We start from the raw sequence: 21959 nt of genomic DNA, 5'->3' as shown, positions 1-21959 counted from the left end.
GTATACAACTGATTGCATGGGAATCACAGTTTCTGGTGTTACTTAGCTGTAGCGTTTAGCTTGTGCAGGGTTGATGGCAATTAACTGGTTTACGCTGCGGTATCTCTCCCAGTCATCGCTGCTGCCAATGATGATGGATGTCCCTGTGCAAAGGTCACGCTTGTAACGGGATTACAGCGGGGCTCTGTCTTGTGCGCTCCGGTGCACGTGGAGCTACAAACAGCATGGAGGATGTCACACACGCTCTGAGGCACACCATCACGCGGGGACTTCCTTACAGGAAAGGAAACGCTGCCAGCAGGGTCAGGGGTCTCTGCCCTGCTATACGCTTAAGCGAGCTGTCACTCAGGGTGACGTCTAACTACAGTGGCTGCAAGGGGACAAGGCAGTCTGTTAGGCTGCACACCAAACAGTGTATGGAGACAGACGCCGGGCGCTTTATTCTAACACTCCCCCTCGCTCAAGGCTGTCTTCGGCTACATAAAAGAACTCAATACAATACTTTGTCCTTTTGTAATACCTGTAACCGAAAATATGGTTAGAGAGAAAAGACATTCAGAACATCAAAACTTCAAATCAACATTTTGAACTTAGACAAGTCCACAGTCCTTCACGAACTTAATAAGCAAGTTTGTCGACAGTCCTTTTGTAAGCATGTCAGCGACATTCTGTTCACTTGCAATGTATTCAACATCGATGGACTTGTTCTCCACTAGTTCCCTGATGAAGTGGTGTCTTATCGCGATGTGTTTCGACCTTCCATGGTGCTTGGTAGTACAGGAAAGATCTTTCCTCTACCTCCCCCATGGCAGCCATTACAAATGGGTTCCTCCCCACTGGGTAGTGCTTCAGAAAGGGAAAAAAAGACACCAGCCCCTATAAGAAGGCACCTCCTCCTGGCCTCAGTGTCTTTTTTTCCCTTTCGGGTAGTGTGTGAGAGGTGGCTTACCCTGGAGGCTGTAGAGTAAAAATTGTGTCCCCCTGCGGCAGCTCCGGCGATCCAGCAGTGAGGGAGGGCAGGCCGAGCCCTTTGTGGAGGTATGTGATCTCCCTGGCCGCATGCGGACCCCTCCGGGGGCAGCTACAGGCGGCGGCGTCTGCAGGCGTGTTGCTAATGGCGGCGCGGGATAGCGTTGCCGCAGCACGCCTGGCCTGCATTGATCCACAGTGAAAGCAGGCAGACGTCAGCTGCGGTGCGCGGCGCCGGCTTGTGATGCGATCTCCGTCCTATTAAGGGCGGAAGTAAGCCGGCGTCTGGGTCCCTGTGTGTATAGCAGCATGCTTAATGGCGTGGTAGGTGTGCTGAGGAGGAAAACTTATTTTCTACAGTTGGTGAGCCTGATTTTCTTGTTTAAAGTATTACTCTTGTGCTAATTTCAGTTAGTGTGGCATGGTTCCAGCCCTGAGTTCCATGCCACACAGAGTTAAATTCCTTGTTTTTATTAAGTTGTTCTTTGTGGGAGTTGGTTTGTAACAAGGAGGCATTCAGGTGTTACTATTATTGCATGCAGGTGTGGTCATTATTGGAGCAGGTATGTGCAGCAATCAATGCTTGTGTGTTGCTGGCTTTTTCTGACAGGGAACTTAATTGTTATTTCAATTTAGTGTCAGGGCGCACCGCTGGCTTTAATATGGAAGAGAAAAATCGGCAGGCAGCTAAGAAATCAGGATAAGCCACAAACTGTGTGATTTTTGGGTGATTTTTATTTTTTTGGTTTTGGTTTTTGTTATTGGTCCCTTTGGTTTTGGTTTTTGGTTGTTTTGGTTATGGAATTGTTTTCTTTTGTGGTGTTCAGGTGATGGTGCATTGATTTGGAAAATTAATGAAACATGGTGTTTGGGCTGTTGCAGGTCTGAGACCAGCAAGGAAAAGGAGAGTAAAGCCAAACACAGGAGAACGCACTCACCTAAATGTTTTTCATGCAATAAAACTTTACCTGAAAAGCATGTGGGCAGCCTCTGTGAGGAGTGTAAGGCCCCTCAGCCTCTACCCATGGCTCAAATGACGAACCTAGTGGATATGCTGAAAACAGCATTAGCAGGGACTTTTGTTACAAAAGAAGACCTGAGTAAAATGTCTGGAAAAAGGAAGCATGTGGTCCTAAGTGACGAGTCGGATGACTCTGTGGAGGACATAACCTGTGCGCAGATGCTGGGTCAGGATCCGGATGAGGATCAAGACATACCTCAGGATAAGTCAGAGGACTTTGATCCTGATATGATCAATAATCTGTTAGAGCTTATCCATAAGGCCCTCAATATTGAGGATCAACAAGAGGACCTTAATTTACAAGAACTGTTGTTCAAGGATAAGAAAAGGAAGGGGAAATGTTTTCCCTTGTCTCAGACTTTGAAAGCTATCATTGCTGAGGAGTGGAAACACCCGGATAAGAGGGTGGCTGTTTCCGCCAGAGTAACAAAAATGTACCCATTCGACAAGGATCAGGTGTCGACATGGGAAGAGGCGCCAAAGGTTGACGCAGCTATCTCTAGACTGTCAAAGAAGACTACACTTCCCTTGGAAGATGTAAATATCTTCAAAGACCCCATGGACCGTAGGATTTAACTGGGTCTGAAAAAGCAGTACATTACGGCAGGGGCATCCCTGAAGCCAGCGGCTGCTATGGCTGTTACCGCACGTGTAATGCGAGGCCGGTGCCAGCAATTAGAGGCGGACATTTTGGACAGAATTAAGAGGTCCGAACTTATTAAAACAGTCCAAGATGTTCAATTGGCTGTAGAGTTTATGTGTGAGGCAACTATGGACTCCATATGCCTATCAGCTAGAGCAGGAGCCACTGCAGCGGCGACACGTCGGGCCCTTTGGTTGAAACCATGGGCGGCTGACGTGCAGTCGAAAAATAAATTGCTATCCCTACCATTCCAAGGGGAGTATCTGTTTGGAAAACAGCTTGATGAACTAATTACTAAAATCTCGGGGGGCAAATCAGTCTGGTTGCCCCAGGATAAAGCTGTCATAAAGAATGTTCCAGCAAAATTTAATAGATTTCAGCATCAGGAATACAGATATTCCAGGGCTTATAGGCCAGGAAGGGCCTATAGGAGAGGAAACTGGATGTCTCGGGCGTCCTTTCATGCCCAAAGAGGGAAAGAAGGGAAGGCTCCTTTCCAAAAGGAGCAACAATGACGCCGTCATACAGAGAGTTGGCACCAGGCTCAAACAGTCTTACCAAGCTTGGCGAGAATCCACCACGGACAGGTGGGTTCTGGAAATAATTCAGTCCGGATATCGAATAGAATTTGAGACTTCCAGGAAATCTCTTTGTGGAGTCTCCAGTACCCAGCGACATGGAGGAGAGACAGGCGCTATTTTCAAGTCTGGAAGAAATGCTAAGATAAGGAGTTGTCAAAGTAGTTCCGAAGAAGCAAGTGAAGCAGGGATGGTTTTCTCGCTTCTTCGTGGTAAAAAAGGGCGTCAGAAGGTTTTCGAACCATCCTAGACTTAAGGCACTTGAACAAGTTTGTGTTAAGCCGAACGTTCAAGATGGAGTCAGTGAGATCGATAATCCCAGACTTAAAACGTGGGGATTACATGACGTCCATAGATCTAAAAGACGCCTATCTACATATACCCATCTACACAAACCATCACAAGTTTCTCAGGTTCCGTCTGCAAGGGGTCACTTATCAATTCGTGACTCTTCCCTTCGGCCTGTCGACTTCCCCGCAAACTTTTTCAAAGGTACTGATTGTGATCATAGCAAAGCTGGGACAGGAGGGCGTAAAACTCTGGCCCTATCTCGACAATATTTTAATTGTTGCAGATTCAGAAGAACTGGTAAGGGAACACACAGAGTTAGTGCTCAAATGTCTGGAACATCATGGATGGCTGATCAATGTAAAGAAGAGTCAACTGATGCCAGTTCAAAAGATTACATACTTTGGGGTATCAATAGATACTCAAAACATGAGAGTGTCTCTCACGGAGACCAGAAGAGAGAAATTGGTACACCAAGTAGGATCAATTATGAGGAGATCAGTCATGTCATCCCAAGACTGCATGGAGATACTGGGATTAATGGCAGCCGCATTAGAGACAGTACCATGGGCAAGGTTCCACACAAGGAAATTCCAAAGTTGCTTCCTGTCACAATGGAACAAGAACAGCAAAGATCTTACTCAGAAGATAATATTAACAAGGGCCGCAAAGTCAGATTTGGCCTGGTGGTCAGACGTGGAACGAGTAGAAGCAGGAAAATGGTTTGCAGTAGTCAACCAGGTCACGGTAACAACAGATGCCAGCCAAGGAGCCTGGGGAGCGACATGCGGTCAGTCCATTGCACAAGGACGGTGTGCAGGGAAATGAAGGCGGTGGTCATGTCGTGTCAGGAGTTCCAGGATCAGCTGAGACCTAAACATAAGATCGGACAATCGGGCGGTAGTCTCGTACATAAACCGTCAAGGCGGGACGAGAAGTCGACGCCTCATGGAAATAACATCCCAGTTATTGCAATGGGCAGAGTGTCATGTACACAGCATTTCGGCAGTCTTCCTGGCAGGAAAAGACAATCTGGTTGCGGACTCATTAAGCAGAACAGAGTGCCTACCGGGTGAGTGGGCGCTCAACGACAACCTGTTCAGCATGATAGTAGAGAAATGGGGGTCGCAACAAAAAAGTTCCAAGGTACTTCTCAAGGTTCAGAGATCCACAAGCGGAGCCGGTAGCTGCCCTGACAGCAGAGTGGAACATGTCCAGAGCGTATGTCTTCCCACCGATTCCAGTCATTCCGCGCCTACTGAGAAAGATACAGAGAGAGGAGACGGAAGTGATAGCAATACTTCCGTATTGGCCAAGGAGGGCGTGGTTTGCTACAGTGATGCAAATGGCAGTGGACAGACCATGGTTCCTGCCTGAATGGCCCGATCTCCTAGTCCAAGGCCAAGTACGTCAACCGCAGCCACCAGCATGGAAACTGACGGCCTGGTTTCTGAAACCGCTACATTAAAATCTAAAGGTTTCTGTGATTCAGTGATCAACACTTTGCTTAAAGCAAGGAAACAATCGACATCCAAAATATATTATCGAGTGTGGAAGAGATACTTGTCCTGGTGTAGTTCAAACCAACAAATACCGAGTAAAGTTGCTTCAGTACTTGGATTTCTACAGGCAGGTTTACAACTGGACTTATCAGTAAGTACTTTGAAAGTACAAATATCAGCATTGGGAGCGATGTTAGATTGGGATCTGGCAGAGAACAGATACATACGCAGGTTTATCCAAGCTGCGAAAAGGATAAAACCAAGATTTAGGTCGCCAGTGGCACCGTGGGACTTAAATTTAGTTTTAGGAGTTTTGACGGAAGCACCGTTCGAGCCGCTTCAAGAGGCTACACTTAAGTTACTTTCCTGGAAAGTCAGTTTTTTTAGTGGCAATAACCTCCGCAAGGAGGGTGTCAGAATTGCAGGCACTTTGGGCGGAGGAGCCCTTTTTGAATTTTTTTGAAGACAGGGTAGTGCTGCGAACTAACCCTGAATTTTTACCTAAAGTTGTATCAGACTTTCACATCAACCAGGATATAATCCTACCTTCTTTTTGTGCCAATCCGTCAAATGTGAAAGAAGAGCGACTACACAGATTAGATGTGAGAGCGCTGAAGATTTACGTACAGAATACGAAAAGCATCCGGAAGTCGAAGAATTTATTCGTTTTAACGGAAGGAGTAAACAAGGGTCAAGCTGCATCAAAAGCCACATTGGCTAGATGGATCAAGGCCTGTATCTGCAGAGCATATCAGATTAGGCAAAGAGAGCCTCCAGTGGGTCTGAAGGCCCATACCACAAGGGCGGTTGCATCTTCCTGGGCAGAGAAAGGATCTGCCTCAGTATTGGAGTTGTGCAAAGCAGCCGGGTGGTCATCCATTCATACTATCGTGTGGATGTGATGTCGTCATCAGATCCTAAGGTCGGGAGAAGCGTCCTTAGCGCGGTGATATAAGGACGGAGGCTGAAGCAGTACCTTATTATTTAATTTGAAGTCTGGAGTGAAGTAACTCTGGTTTCGTGAGTATGCCCTCCCATATATCAACTGCTAGGGTATTACCCATTTGTAATGGCTGCCATGGGGGAGGTAGAGGAAATATCAGATTATTACCTGGTAATATGTTTTCCTCTACTCCACCATGGCAGCATATATTCCCGTCCCGATGTGTTATGACTTAACATGTGTTATGCGGATTAATGATGTTTTTTGTTTAAAGCTGGAGAATGCAAAGACACTGAGGCCAGGAGGAGGGGCCTTCTTATAGGGGCTGGTGTCTTTTTTTCCCTTTCTGAAGCACTACCCAGTGGGGAGGAACCCATTTGTAATGGCTGCCATGGTGGAGTAGAGGAAAACATATTACCAGGTAATAATCTGATATATTGCTCCCCTGTTATCACATGCGATGCTGATAGTCTCTTCTTCAAAAAGTAGACCTAACTCACACAAAGTCTCTTTGATCCAGAGTGCTTCCTTTGATGTCTCTGTAAGAGCCATGTATTCGGCCTCGGTTGTCGAGAGAGCAACGGTTGGTTGTTTTCTACTCGCCCAACTAACTGCTGCCCCGGCCAGTGTGAACAGGTAACCGGTGTGGGAACGACGATCATCTTCATCTGCTCCCCAGTCGGCATCGCAGAAGACTTCCAAATTTGAATTGCTTGTCTTGGCGAATTTTAATTTCAAGGAACTTGTACCTTTTAGGTATCTCAGAATCCTCTTCACTGCGATCCAGTGTTGTCTTCCAGGATTTATTGCAAATTGGCTCACCCGACTGACTGCATGAGTGATGTCTGGACGGGTTCCAATACTTGCATACATAAGACTTCCAACCACGTTCTTGTAAGGAACATCTTGCATTTCCTCTACTTCTTCTCGTGTGGTTGGTGACATACCTTTTGTAATCTTGATGCTTTTGTCAATTGGTGTATTTACTGACTTGGAGTCCGCCATCCCATACTTCAAGATTGTTGCCTCGATGTACATTTGTTGGTCGACTGTGACTGTTCCCTTTTGCAAGTTTTGAACAATTCTCATTCCCAACAAATGATTGGCTGGACCTAAGTCTTTCAACTTGAATCTCTGTTTTAGTTGATCTCTCACACTTGTGATGTGATCTTCGTGACCTGCTATAAGTATATCATCCACATAGACTGCTATGATGAACAACTTTTCTCCCAGAGTTTTGTGATAAAGGCAATGGTCAGTCTCTGATCTAATAAAATTCATTTCAAGTAGTACTGTGTCCAATTTTATGTACCAGCAACGACCACTCTGCTTTAGGCCGTATATGGATTTCTTCAGAAGACACACCTTCTCTGTCTGAAGTTCATCCTCATTATAGTGATCTGGTGTTTCCATATAGATTTCTTCAAGTAACTCTCCATTTAGGAATGCTGAGTCGAAGTCTAGTTGATATAGCAGTAAGTCTTGTAAGGTGGCGACTGCAATTACTAATCTTAGAGTGTTGTACCTCGCAACAGGTGAGTATATCTCCCCATAGTCAATTCCGGATCTCTGTGTGTATCCCTTAGCAACAAGACGGGCTTTGTAACGGGTAACTTCTCCGTCTGAATTTAACTTCTTGCAGAAGACCCACTTGTTCTTGACTGTCTTGCGGTTGCTTGGCCTATCTACTATGGTCCAAGTATCATTCTCTTTCAGTGCTGATAGCTCTGTATATATTGCAGATTTCCATTTCGCCCAATCACTGCACGCTTTCGCTTCTCGAATACTCTGAGGTTCACTGAAGGCAATATTCGCATATTCTTCCTCATATCTTCTGGCTGGTATGCCCTTGTTCCTTCTTACGGAAGCTCTGTTCGTTGGTTCGCTTCCCTCTTCAGTATTTTCTGTTTCAGGTATGCTTTCTATTTCACACACCTCTACTAGTGCTTGCTTTTCTTGCTCTTTGGCTTTTGTGGGTGATGCTGTTTCTTGAAATATCACATCTCTTGATTTTAGAAGACGTCTGTTCTCTGCATCCCAGAGTCTGTACCCTTTACTCTCCTCACAATAGCCTAGCAATATGCACTGTCTTGATTTCGGGTCAAGTTTCTTCCTTTTCTCCTTTGGTATATGCGCATAAGCTCTGCTCCCAAAGACACGGAGATGACTGATGTCTGGCTTCTTCCCAGACCAGGCCTCTAAGGGGGTTTTTCCCTTCACGGCCACTGTGGGTGTTCTGTTTTTCAGGTATACTGCGGTAGATACAGCTTCTGCCCAAAAACTCTTCTCCAGGCCAGCATCGTTTACCATCGCTCGTGCTCTTTCAACGATTGTTCGATTCGCCCTTTCACTTACGCCATTCTGTTCAGGCGTATAGGCCATCGTCAGCTGATGCTTTATGCCATGCCTTTTTAGAAAGTCGGTTAGCTCTTCATTTTCGTACTCTCCCCCATTGTCGGATCTCAGGACCTTTAGCTTTAGGCCCGTCTGAGTTTCCACTAGGTTCTTGTACTCCACAATTTTCTTGACCACCTCACTTTTCTTCCTTATGAAGTATACGTGTGTCATTCTTGTGGCGTCATCAATGAGAGTCATGAAGTACTTGTAACCACTGGTTGACTCCTCTTCCATTGGTCCGCACACATCTGTGTGCACCAGAGCTAATTGTGATTCTGCTCTGCCTGCTGACTTGGGAAATGGGTTGCGGGTCTGCTTGCCTTTTATGCAACTCTCGCACACAGGTCTTCCGGTGTCTTTCACTGTGATTCCTGTTGCCATCCCATCAGCTAATTTCTGGACATTATCATATCCTAAGTGTCCCAAACGCCTGTGCCAGAGTTCCATCGACTCATTTTCAGCAGAGGCTGCCAAAGCTACACATTCATCTGTGTCTAGGACGTATAGTTGGTTGCATCGGGTTGCTGAAGCAATTACAGTCCCTTTTTCATTTTGCACCATACACCTGCCCTTTGCAAACTGGACTCTGTAGCCTTTTGCCTCGAGTACGCTGATAGCGATGAGGTTACTTCCCAATTCTGGTACATATAGGACGTCTTGGATATCTGTGACTACTGTCTGTCCCTCAATTCTTAGTCTCACTGTGATTGTCCCAACATTTGAAGCAGTAAGGACCTTTTCACCAATCCCGGTAACTGTTGTGGGTGTACACTGTGTTAAAGAATTGAACCACTCCTTGTTGCAGCTGAAGTGTCTAGAGGCTCCCGAGTCCATGTACCAGAGATCCCTCCTTGGCTTGTCTGTTACATTCAGTGCTGACTCGTTCTTCTTGTCATGCCGCTTGTGCATGCCACTAGTGTTCTTCATCCTGCATTCTGAAGCCTTGTGCCCTACTTTGTGGCACACATAACATTTGAATGTGCATTTCTTGGGTTTTGCACCCTTTGCTACTAAGGCAGAACCCTCAGCTATGGCATCCTTGTGGATTCTCTCTTGGAACTGTAGTAGCTTGGCTCTCACAACTTCAGTTGTAAGCTTGGTTTCATTTGACTCTAGTGCGACAACTAGGAAGTCAAATTCTTCTGTCAAGTTCTGCAGCATTACCATCGCCACTTCTTCCTCATCCACTTTTGCTCCTACACATGCCAATTGCTGAGCTATCGATAGTATCTTATCAATGTAATCGTTCATGTCCTTGCATGCATTCAACTTTGTTCCATACAGTGTGCATCTCAGACTTATTCTTCTCATTAAGCCTTTATTTTCATAAGCACCTTGTAGAGTTGTCCACACGTCCTTAGCGGACTCCTTCCCACAGATAGTAGAATAAACATGCTGCTCCACAGCCAGGCCTATTGTGCCAATGGCCTTGTCTACCTCTTCTGGGTTTGGACTATCTCCTGGGGCTATTGTGACTTTCCATAGCTTCTCCCTTTTAAGCTGCATTTCCATAGCGAACTTCCATGTAGTATAATTCTCTGAGCCTTTAAGTTTTGGAAAGTTCATGCTATGCCCTGTACTGTGCATTCTCGTTAACTCTTCCACAAATGACAATTTAGAAATAATTCCTTTGTGTTCTTTTATGTACTGCGCTAGCACTTGGTCTTTAGGGGGTTAATCTTCGCGCACGTGACGTGCTGGGCCCATAACCTATTGGCAGAGTGTCTATAAATACGTGCAGTGTGGTTGTTAGACGACACACTTAGAAGATATAACCAACTTGAGGTTTATTCAAGTGACAGGCTTGCAAAGTATAACAGTACTTTTGTAGTTAACTTCAGGCAGTATACAACTGATTGCATGGGAATCACAGTTTCTGGTGTTACTTAGCTGTAGCGTTTAGCTTGTGCAGGGTTGATGGCAATTAACTGGTTTACGCTGCGGTATCTCTCCCAGTCGTCGCTGCTGCCAATGATGATGGATGTCCCTGTGCAAAGGTCACGCTTGTAACGGGATTACAGCGGGGCTCTGTCTTGTGCGCTCCGGTGCACGTGGAGCTACAAACAGCATGGAGGATGTCACACACGCTCTGAGGCACACTATCACGCGGGGACTTCCTTACAGGAAAGGAAACGCTGCCAGCAGTTTCAGGGGTCTCTGCCCTGCTATACGCTTAAGCGAGCTGTCACTCAGGGTGACGTCTAACTACAGTGGCTGCAAGGGGACAAGGCAGTCTGTTAGGCTGCACACCAAACAGTGTATGGAGACAGACGCCGGGCGCTTTATTCTAACAATCTATAGAGGCAAAACATTTTTGTACAATGTCCCCATACTCCATTTATGCCATAGTCCATAGTGTAATTAAAAATACATAACACATACCACTAATCAAGTACATGAGGCTGTAGATTGTAAGCTTGCAGCAGGGCCCTCTAACCTCCAAGTCTGTCTGCTGTTACCCAGTTTGTTTTATAACTGTCTACTACTGTAAAGCGCAACGGAATCTGCTGCGCTACATAAGAAACTGTACATAAATAAATAAATAATGAGGCATATTGTATACGTACCACTTTACACAACCTCTGCACCCATTTCTTCCACCTGGTTGGTGGGTGGAGGGTGGTGGGAGTGTGGGTTCTGTTTCAGCAGGGTAGGTGGGTGGTGAAGGGAGGCTGAATGAAGATGTAGGGGAGTGGTCGTGGGTATGGGTTTGGGAGTGGGTTTGGGAGTCGGTAGGGGAGTGGGAGTGGGTATGGGTTTGGGAGTGGGTAGGGGAGAGGGCCTCCTCCTCATGGGCCTGTCTTGCTTTTTCCCGTGCTGTGTAAATAAGATACAATAGGGCAATGGATGAGTGACAACTAAGGGACATTCATTTTTTTCAACAAAATCAATTTTCATATACATCTACATATTATATCCACATTACTGCATGTCAATGAGGAAGTAACATACATATAGTGTGTGGCATTTGTACCTCATTGACACCCACTTAACCTCATTGACACCCACTTAACACCATTGACACCCACTTAACCTCATTTACTTAAATTAGTTCTTAATGTGAAAACGAATGCATGCACTAGCAATTATGTGTTTATAGTGGAAAAACTCACATCTCTCTATCCTGCGCCTCAAACGCTGGAGGAGCTCTGGCTGGCGCCTCCGAAGTTCCAACCAGCGCCTCTCCAGCTGGGCGCCGCTCCACCGCACATGTGTGAGGGCGAAGATCCTGCGCCGGGCAGCAACATATGCCCGGCGCTTATCCCTATTAGAGATGAAAGGGCCCGCACGGCCCAGCCTCCTCTCCATTACAGCGACTAGGGCCATCAGCTCCGCTGTCGAGAAAGGGGGTGCTCTCTCATAGGTAGCCATCTTAGATATGGCGCAATAAAAACAATCATGTCCTGTGATTGGTTGTAAGAGTGTTATTTGGTATTAACTTTATTGATCATATTTAAATGAACAGTGTGTATGCGCAACAAGAATCGGTGAAAACATTGCATTGCCAAGCAACGCATACCATCGCTTGGCATCGCATAGCTGGCCTTAGCATAACTTACTGTATGCATTTATGTATATGCGTACATTTAGTCAAATACACACATAAACATATGTGCAGCTCTCCAACCTACACCATTATATTTGACACATTATAGACCTCAGCTGGCTGCCTTAATCACCTCTTACTTCAAATAAATATATATCTAAAAACAACATATTTGCATTAATAAACCTATCACCAACGTATACAAATCAGACAGGCCCAAAAAATTATGAAAAACAAAATACTCACCAAGCATGGATGAAAACATCAACTAAAATATGGGACACAATTATAAAGTTAAACATATCTGTACAAGGTATACATTTTAACAACAACATTGGTCACCCAAAACAAGACACTACAAACATTAAAAACAGTGCACTTGCATTTTTACTAAATAGCCCATGGTGCCTATTGTGACCTTGGGAAACCACATTTATTACACATTTGTCACTTTAGATGTTTTTATTATGACTAAATAGTGGATTGTCTTTGCAACATTCAAACATGTACCTGAAGAAATGTGTGACCCCAGAGTCCTGCAGGTGGTATCCCCTGATGTTTTCCGGGTTGCGGGATGGGGGCAGGGCACCCTCTTGCGGCTCTGATGTTACCTCCCACTCATCAAAAGGGACATTACGCCGCACAGCAATATTATGAAAAAAAACAACATACTGCCACAATCCTCGACAAAATTTCTGGGGCGTACTGCAAGTCACCACCAGTGCGGTGGAGCACACGAAAGCGACCCTTTAATAGGCCAATTGTGCGCTCCACCACTTGCCTGGTGGCAACATGCGTCCCATTGTATGCCTCCTGTGGTCCCGGTGTTGGGGAGCTGTACGGCGTAAGCAGCCAGGGTGTACATGGGTAACCTGAGTCACCCAGAACCCACGCATCACGGCCTTCAAGCTCTTGGAGTCTTTGCCAAATCCCAGTTTGTCGGATAACATGAGAGTCAATGGTACTTCTGGGAAACTTCGAGTTGAAGGCGAGAATTTCCATGGATGGTCCACATACCACCATCACGTTGAGTGAGTTCTAACATTTTGTGGTTCCTCTAGATCTTCTCACTGCGTGATGGCGGCACGAATGGTACATGGGTCCCATCCACAGCTCCTATAACATTAGGGAAGCCAGCAATTTGATGGAATGCCTGCTGGCTCCTGTGAAGGGTCTCTTGTGCAAAAGACATGGCTATGAAGTGCCCCTTGCACCACTGCCATGCAGAAAGCAGGCTGGTACTGCCACTACTTGCTGGAACGATCCTGAGGCTCAGAAATGCAACACTGCCAACGGTATCGCCGTCCTGACCCGATGAAGAGGTTCCAGATCACTCTCGATTAAAGAGAGTATTTCTAGAGTCACATGTCGGGGTAACCGGTACCTAGTAAGTACCTCATCATCGGGCATCCCAAAGAGTGTCACCCGTGTGCGAAAGATTCTTGCACGTCCTGGCCTCCTTTGGCGACAAGTGGGTGGAGCCGCAAGTGCTCTCAGCCCATGGACCATATACACCATTGCTGCTTCCACAACCTAAATAAAAATATTACAATAAAAGGTACACCTAAGCAAAGAATGGCCCACAATACACTATACTAGAAACATATGGAACATACGTACAGGTGATGGCTGCCCGGTCAGGTCACGAATATCCATAATGATCTACAATTATGGAAACAACATAGAACCTCAGACAACAAGTGTTATATCAATATATTTCTAACACACACTCGAGCGACATCTATAAGAAAAAAAGTTGTACATTTATATATAGTTTAAAATATGCCTTCAATGTTTTTGTATATGGTTAAACTTGGTTAATATGTTTTTAAAATAAAGTTGTTTTTATAATAAAAGTTTCTTCAGTAAGCAAGCAGGAATAGTATAGCATTGGGCCCAGAAAAACAAATGGCAGCATTGGGGTACAGTGGCAGGGAAAACACATGGGCAATAGGGGGTTAAAAACACTTTGGGTGCAGGTAACACAATGGATAGAGAGAAACACATTGGCAGTGTGCTTATTATTATGTACATTGGTGGCCAGTGTCTGCACTGGTGGCCAGTGTCTGCATTGGTGGCCAGTGTCTGCATTGGTGGCCAGTGTCTGCATTGGTAGCCAGTGTCTTCATTGGTAGCCAGTGTAGTATACATTGGTAGCCAGTGTCAGCATTGGTATCCAGTTTCAGCATTGGTGGCCAGTATATTCATTGGTAGCCAGTGTAGTATACATTGGTGGCCAGTGTACATGCGTTGTCTGATATACATACTTTTCTGGGGCCACAATCTGATCAATCCACTGTCTTCTCTTTCCTGCTGCCATCCCTCGTGCTGCCTCATGCTGCTGCTGGTGCTCCCACCGCGAGGTGTGTCCAGGAAACATCAGACAACTTCCAGTGACACATCACAGGCGATATATCACGGGAACAAAAAAGCACTCCTTTTTCCATCTGATTCCGATAAATTACAGGTGCGGTACGATCATCCTAGAGGCTCCTATTCGACTCTCATGGGACCGCGCATCGCATCAGATGGAAAACACAAACTATGTGGCAATTTTCAGACGATATATCGACCCGAATGGTTGGAATCCGCCAAAATCGTGCTAATTGTTGTAATGTAAGGGGGCCTTTGGACGTGGGCAGATGTATTAAGCCCAGTGAAGTGATAAAGTGCTTGGTACTTTATCACCGGCTAATCAGCTACTAATTGTCATTTGTCAAACCCACCCTGTAGCTTGACAGTTAGGAGCTGATTGGCTGAGTGGGGCATGGCCAAATTTGAGCGACATTTTTCACACCTCATACCCCCAAATAATAGAATGAACATTATTTGCAGCACTCCACGCAAAAAAGGGGGTCGCTGCAAGTCACAAAGTAGGGAGACACAATGTCCCCCTCAGATATTGAACTGACTCTCACCAGGAATCTCCAACAAGTCTGGGTAAAGAGTACCCCCCCCCCCATATCTGATGTTCTAGTCACATTCTGTATTATGTGGAAAGGTCAGTGCGTGCGCCAGGCCTGCAGTGAAATAGTACAATGATTGCTATTGACTTCTCTGTCTGTACTGGTCATTTACCTGGGAATTATTATTTTTATTTAAGAGACTGCAAAAAAACCTTGGGTGACTTTGGATCCAGACTGGAATAAAATCTTCACAGGATCATCCGTAAATCTGACATGTAACATGAAAAACATTGGATCGGACGTACCAGACTATAAATGGTACAAGAACAATAAGCGAATGAAGGCAAAAACTAGGAAAATGAGCATTTATACTGCTAAGGAGAAAGACAGCGGTAATTACCAGTGTGCGATATCTGACAGTGAGAGGAGCTATGGCGTCCAGCTGGATGTTTATTATAGTAAGTCAGTATTTAGTTTGTTTGCAAAAAGCGTAATATTTTTTTACTGGTTAATGTAGTAATTTCATAAAGAGAGAATATTCCACATATTCCGCTGTACAGAGAATATTATAACCAGTTATTATATAGCGCACACATATTCCGGAGCGCTGTACAGAGAATATTATTACGAGGTATGTATATAGTGCACACATATTCCGCAGCGCTGTACAGAGAATATTATTACCAGTTATTATATAGCGCACACATATTCCGCAGCGCTGTACAGAGACTATTATTACCAGTTATTTATATAGCGCACATATATTCCGCAGCGCTGTACAGAGTATGTTATCAGTTATTTATATAGCGCACATATATTCCGCAGCGCTGTACAGAGTATGTTATTACCAGTTATTATATAGTGCACACATATCCCGCAGCGCTGTACAGAGAATATTATTACCAGTTATTATATAGCTTACACATATTCCACAGCGCTGTACAGAGAATATTATTACCAGTTATTATATAGCGCACACATATTCCGCAGCGCTGTACAGAGACTATTATTACCAGTTATTATATAGAGCACACATATTCCGCAGCGCTGTACAGAGACTATTATTACCAGTTATTATATAGCGCACACATGTTCCGCAGCTCTGTACAGAGAATATTATTACCAGTTATTTATATAGCGCACACATATTCCGCAGTGCTGTACAGAAAATATTATTACCAGTTATTTATATAGCGCACACATATTCCGCAGTGCTGTACAGAAAATATTATTACCAGTTATTATATAGCGCACACATATTCCGCAGCGCTGTACAGAGAATATTACCAGTTATTATATAGCGCACACATATTCCGAAGCGCTGTACAGAGAATATTATTACCAGTTATTATATAGCGCACACATATTCCACAGCGCTGTACAGAGAATATTACCAGTTATTATATAGCGCACACATATTCCGCAGCGCTGTACAGAGAATATTATTACCAGTTATTTATATAGCGCACACATATTCCGCAGCGCTGTACAGAAAATATTATTACCAGTTATTATATAGCGCACACATATTCCGCAGCGCTGTACAGAGAATATTATTACCAGTTATTATATAGCGCACACATATTCCGCAGTGCTGTACAGAGAATATTATTACCAGTTATTTATATAGCGCACACATATTCCGCAGCGCTGTACAGAGAATATTATTACCAGTTATTTATATAGCGCACACATATTCCGCAGTGATGTACAGAGACTATTATTACCAGTTATTATATAGTGCACACATTCCGCAGCGCTGTACAGAGACTATTATTACCAGTTATGTATATAGCGCACACATATTCCGCCGTGTTATGGGAGTGTCATGGCCGTGTTATGGGCTTGTCATGGCCGTGTTATGGGAGTGTCATGGCCGTGTTATGGGAGTGTCATCACCGTGTTATGGGCGTGTCATGGCCGTGTTATGGGCGTGTTACGGCCGTGTTATGGGAGTGTCATGGCCGTGTTATGGGAGTGTCATGGCCGTGTTATGGGACTGTCATGGCCGTGTAATGGGTGTGTCATGGCCGTGTAATGGGCGTGTCATGGGCGTGTTATGGGAGTGTCATGGCCGTGTTATGGGTGTGACATGGCCGTGTTATGGGCGTGTCATGGCCGTGTTATGGGAGTGTCATGGCCGTGTTATGGGAGTGTCATGGCCGTGTTATGGGCGTGTCATGGCCGTGTTATGGGATTGTCATGGCCGTGTTATGGGAGTGTCATGGCCGTGTTATGGGAGTGTCATGGCCGTGTTATGGGCGTGTCATGGCCGTGTTATGGGAGTGTCATGGCCGTGTTATGGGAGTGTCATGGCCGTGTTATGGGAGTGTCATGGCCGTGTTATGGGTGTGACATGGTCGTGTTATGGGTGTGACATGGTCGTGTTATGGGCGTGTCATGGCCGTGTTATGGGCGTGTCATGGCCGTGTTATGGGAGTGTCATGGCCGTGTTATGGGAGTGTCATGGCCGTGTTATGGGATTGTCATGGCCGTGTTATGGGAGTGTCATGGCCGTGTTATGGGCGTGTCATGGCCGTGTTATGGGAGTGTCATGGCCGTGTTATGGGCTTTTCATGGCCGTGTTATGGGCGTGTCATGGCCGTGTTATGGGCGTGTCATGGCCGTGTTATGGGCGTGTCATGGGCGTGTTATGGGCGTGTCATGGCCGTGTTTTGGGAGTGTAATGGCCGTGTTATGGGAGTGTCATGGCCGTGTTATGGGCTTGTCATGGCCGTGTTATGGGAGTGTCATGGCCGTGTTATGGGAGTGTCATGGCCGTGTTATGGGCGTGTCATGGCCGTGTTATGGGAGTGTCATGGCCGTGTTATGGGAGTGTCATGGCCGTGTTATGGGAGTGTCATGGCCGTGTTATGGGAGTGTCATGGCCGTGTTATGGGCTTGTCATGGCCGTGTTATGGGAGTGTCATGTCCGTGTTATGGGTGTGACATGGTCGTGTTATGGGAGTGTCATGTCCGTGTTATGGGAGTGTCATGGCCGTGTTATGGGAGTGTCATGGCCGTGTTATGGGCTTGTCATGGCCGTGTTATGGGAGTGTCATGTCCGTGTTATGGGTGTGACATGGTCGTGTTATGGGCTTGTCATGGCCGTGTTATGGGAGTGTCATGGCCGTGTTATGGGAGTGTCATGTCCGTGTTATGGGTGTGACATGGTCGTGTTATGGGCGTGTCATGGCCGTGTTATGGGCGTGTCATGGCCGTGTTATGGGAGTGTCATGGCCGTGTTATGGGAGTGTCATCGCCGTGTTATGGGAGTGTCATGGCCGTGTTATGGGAGTGTCATGGCCGTGTTATGGGCTTGTCATGGCCGTGTTATGGGAGTGTCATGGCCGTGTTATGGGCGTGTCATGGCCGTGTTATGGGCTTGTCATGGCCGTGTTATGGGCTTGTCAAGGCCGTGTTATGGGAGTGTCATCGCCGTGTTATGGGCTTGTCATGGCCGTGTTATGGGAGTGTCATGGCCGTGTTATGGGCTTGTCATGGCCGTGTTATGGGAGTGTCATGGCCGTGTTATGGGCTTGTCATGGCCGTGTTATGGGCTTGTCATGGCCGTGTTATGGGAGTGTCATGGCCGTGTTATGGGAGTGTCATGGCCGTGTTATGGCCGTGTTATGGGCGTGTCATGGCCGTGTTATGGGCGTGTCATGGGCGTGTTATGGGAGTGTCATGGCCGTGTTATGGGCTTGTCATGGCCGTGTTATGGGAGTGTCATGGCCGTGTTATGGGAGTGTCATGGCCGTGTTATGGGCTTGTCATGGCCGTGTTATGGGAGTGTCATGGCTGTGTTATGGGATTGTCATGGCCGTGTTATGGGAGTGTCATGGCCGTGTTATGGGAGTGTAATGGCCGTGTTATGGGAGTGTCATGGCCGTGTTATGGGCGTGTCATGGCCGTGTTATGGGAGTGTCATGGCCGTGTTATGGGCTTGTCATGGTCGTGTTATGGGAGTGTCATGGCCGTGTTATGGGATTGTCATGGCCGTGTTATGGGAGTGTCATGGCCGTGTTATGGGCTTGTCATGGCCGTGTTATGGGCTTGTCATGGCCGTGTTATGGGAGTGTCATGGCCGTGTTATGGGAGTGTCATGGCCGTGTTATGGGAGTGTCATGGCCGTGTTATGGGAGTGTCATGGCCGTGTTATGGGAGTGTCATGGCCGTGTTATGGGAGTGTCATGGCCGTGTTATGGGAGTGTCATGGCCGTGTTATGGGCGTGTCATGGCCGTGTTATGGGAGTGTCATGGCCGTGTTATGGGCGTGTCATGGCCGTGTTATGGGAGTGTCATGGCCGTGTTATGGGCTTGTCATGGCCGTGTTATGGGAGTGTCATGGCCGTGTTATGGGCTTGTCATGGCCGTGTTATGGGCTTGTCATGGCCGTGTTATGGGAGTGTCATGGCCGTGTTATGGGAGTGTCATGGCCGTGTTATGGGATTGTCATGGCCGTGTTATGGGAGTGTCATGGCCGTGTTATGGGCTTGTCATGGCCGTGTTATGGGAGTGTCATGGCCGTGTTATGGGAGTGTCATGGGAGTGTCATGGCCGTGTCATGGGAGTGTCATGGCCGTGTTATGGGCTTGTCATGGCCGTGTTATGGGAGTGTCATGGCCGTGTTATGGGCTTGTCATGGCCGTGTTATGGGAGTGTCATGGCCGTGTTATGGGAGTGTCATGGCCGTGTTATGGGCTTGTCATGGCCGTGTTATGGGCTTGTCAAGGCCGTGTTATGGGAGTGTCATGGCCGTGTTATGGGCTTGTCATGGCCGTGTTATGGGAGTGTCATGGCCGTGTTATGGGAGTGTCATGGCCGTGTTATGGGCTTGTCATGGCCGTGTTATGGGCTTGTGTCATGGCCGTGTTATGGGAGTGTCATGGCCGTGTTATGGGAGTGTCATGGCCGTGTCATGGCCGTGTTATGGGCGTGTCATGGCCGTGTTATGGGCGTGTCATGGCCGTGTTATGGGAGTGTCATGGCCGTGTTATGGGCTTGTCATGGCCGTGTTATGGGAGTGTCATGGCCGTGTTATGGGATTGTCATGGCCGTGTTATGGGAGTGTCATGGCCGTGTTATGGGAGTGTAATGGCCGTGTTATGGGAGTGTCATGGCCGTGTTATGGCCGTGTCATGGCCGTGTTATGGGAGTGTCATGGCCGTGTTATGGGCTTGTCATGGCCGTGTTATGGGAGTGTCATGGCCGTGTTATGGGATTGTCATGGCCGTGTTATGGGAGTGTCATGGCCGTGTTATGGGCTTGTCATGGCCGTGTTATGGGCTTGTCATGGCCGTGTTATGGGAGTGTCATGGCCGTGTTATGGGAGTGTCATGGCCGTGTTATGGGAGTGTCATGGCCGTGTTATGGGAGTGTCATGGCCGTGTTATGGGAGTGTCATGGCCGTGTTATGGGAGTGTCATGGCCGTGTTATGGGCGTGTCATGGCCGTGTTATGGGAGTGTCATGGCCGTGTTATGGGCTTGTCATGGCCGTGTTATGGGAGTGTCATGGCCGTGTTATGGGCTTGTCATGGCCGTGTTATGGGCTTGTCATGGCCGTGTTATGGGAGTGTCATGGCCGTGTTATGGGAGTGTCATGGCCGTGTTATGGGCTTGTCATGGCCGTGTTATGGGATTGTCATGGCCGTGTTATGGGAGTGTCATGGCCGTGTTATGGGCTTGTCATGGCCGTGTTATGGGAGTGTCATGGCCGTGTTATGGGAGTGTCATGGGAGTGTCATGGCCGTGTCATGGCCGTGTTATGGGAGTGTCATGGCCGTGTTATGGGAGTGTCATGGCCACGTTATGGGAGTGTCATGGGAGTGTCATGGCTGTGTTATGGGAGTGTCATGGCTGTGTTATGGGAGTGTTACAGATAATTATCTTCCCCAGAGACACTGTTTCACCTGTTTATCTCTTATTACCAGGTTGGCTGATTCTTCAGGCACCAGCGGCTGTGTATGAAGGGGACACACTGACTATGCGATGTCACGGCTGGGGTGGCAGCTTTCAAAAAGAAGCATCATTTTATAAGGATGGGAAACTAGAGTCATCTACGGATTCGGTTCTTCATTTACAAAATGTGAAGAGAGAAATGGCCGGAAGTTATATATGTAAAAGAGACAGAAAGGCGTATTTATCTGATGGTAAAGAAGAAGCTGTCACATATTTATCTGTTCAAGGTAAATAATAACAAATGAAGTAACCGGATTTTATAGTTACCCAACATGCGTTAGGAGTTAGAAACCATCAAGAAAAAGCCGGCTATAATTTCATACTACTGTACATTCAGTTTAGAAGGGTTATGTACTAACATTCATAAAAGGAGACAATCTGTAATACGCTGCAGTAACCGGCCAGCATTTTGCTTTGCCTGGTTTGTGCAAAAGGGGTAATTAAATAAGATGATTGAGTTTCTGTAATTTAATTGCATTATTATACTTCTGCTTATGCCAAAGTTGTTTTCTAGAGCTGTTCACCGTACCGGTAATTAAGTTGGCCCAGTCCCCGGTGGCGGAAGGTGGTGACATGACCCTGACATGTGACTCAGCTCTGGCTCCGCCCAGACAGGACACACCGCTGGAATTTGCTTTCTACAGAGATGGACGGAATGTGCAGGACTTCGGTGCATCCGCTACATACAGCCTTCTGTCCGCGCAGCTGGTGCATTCTGGGTATTATTCCTGTGATGTCAGGACTCCCAGCGGCAGTGTGTGGAAGATGAGTAATGCCTTAAACGTTCATATACAAGGTGTGTATAACAATATTGGAATGGTAATGATTTAACATTAGATTCTGCATTTCCCCCTTATCTACCCTCCACATGCCTCACTTCATAAGGTGCGGGTGTGATATGGGGTAATGTTCCAGGCAATAGTAGATAAGAAATTTTGGTGCACTTGGGAGGAATTAGTGATGCTAATTGGAACTTAAAATTGTACCAAAAGATGGGTGAGGGTGGGTTTATAAAGTGGCCTAAGTAATGTTGTCAGATACAGTATACACAGGGAAGATGGAATGATTTATCCGATGGACTGTACAGGTGACAAGTAGACTGCAGCTTCCCTACAAACACATGGACACTGTGCGGGTGATGACACTGAGGGTATCACTGCCTGCGAGTGTACAGAATACACGTGGATTCAACATTTCACATGT

General features: G+C 46.5%; 1 protein-coding gene across 2 annotated transcripts in view; it reads left to right on the top strand.

Annotated features, from left to right (window-relative positions):
• LOC146049360 (Fc receptor-like protein 5) overlaps positions 1 to 21959 on the top strand; it is a 42296-nt gene that overhangs the window by 9139 nt on the left and 11198 nt on the right. For both annotated transcript variants that reach the window (XM_083165859.1, XM_083165858.1), the window contains exons 3-5: positions 14992 to 15252; positions 20729 to 20983; positions 21271 to 21552. In XM_083165859.1, the coding sequence (XP_083021985.1) occupies positions 14992 to 15252; positions 20729 to 20983; positions 21271 to 21552 (798 nt within the window). The remainder of the gene's footprint in view (positions 1 to 14991; positions 15253 to 20728; positions 20984 to 21270; positions 21553 to 21959) is intronic.

Source organism: Crinia signifera, chromosome 12, assembly GCF_055691185.1.
Source record: "Crinia signifera chromosome 12, ASM5569118v1, whole genome shotgun sequence".
Taxonomy (NCBI): Eukaryota; Metazoa; Chordata; class Amphibia; order Anura; family Myobatrachidae; genus Crinia; species Crinia signifera.
The sequence above is the reverse complement of the archived record's forward strand: the minus strand, read 5'-3'. Positions and strand labels throughout refer to the sequence as shown.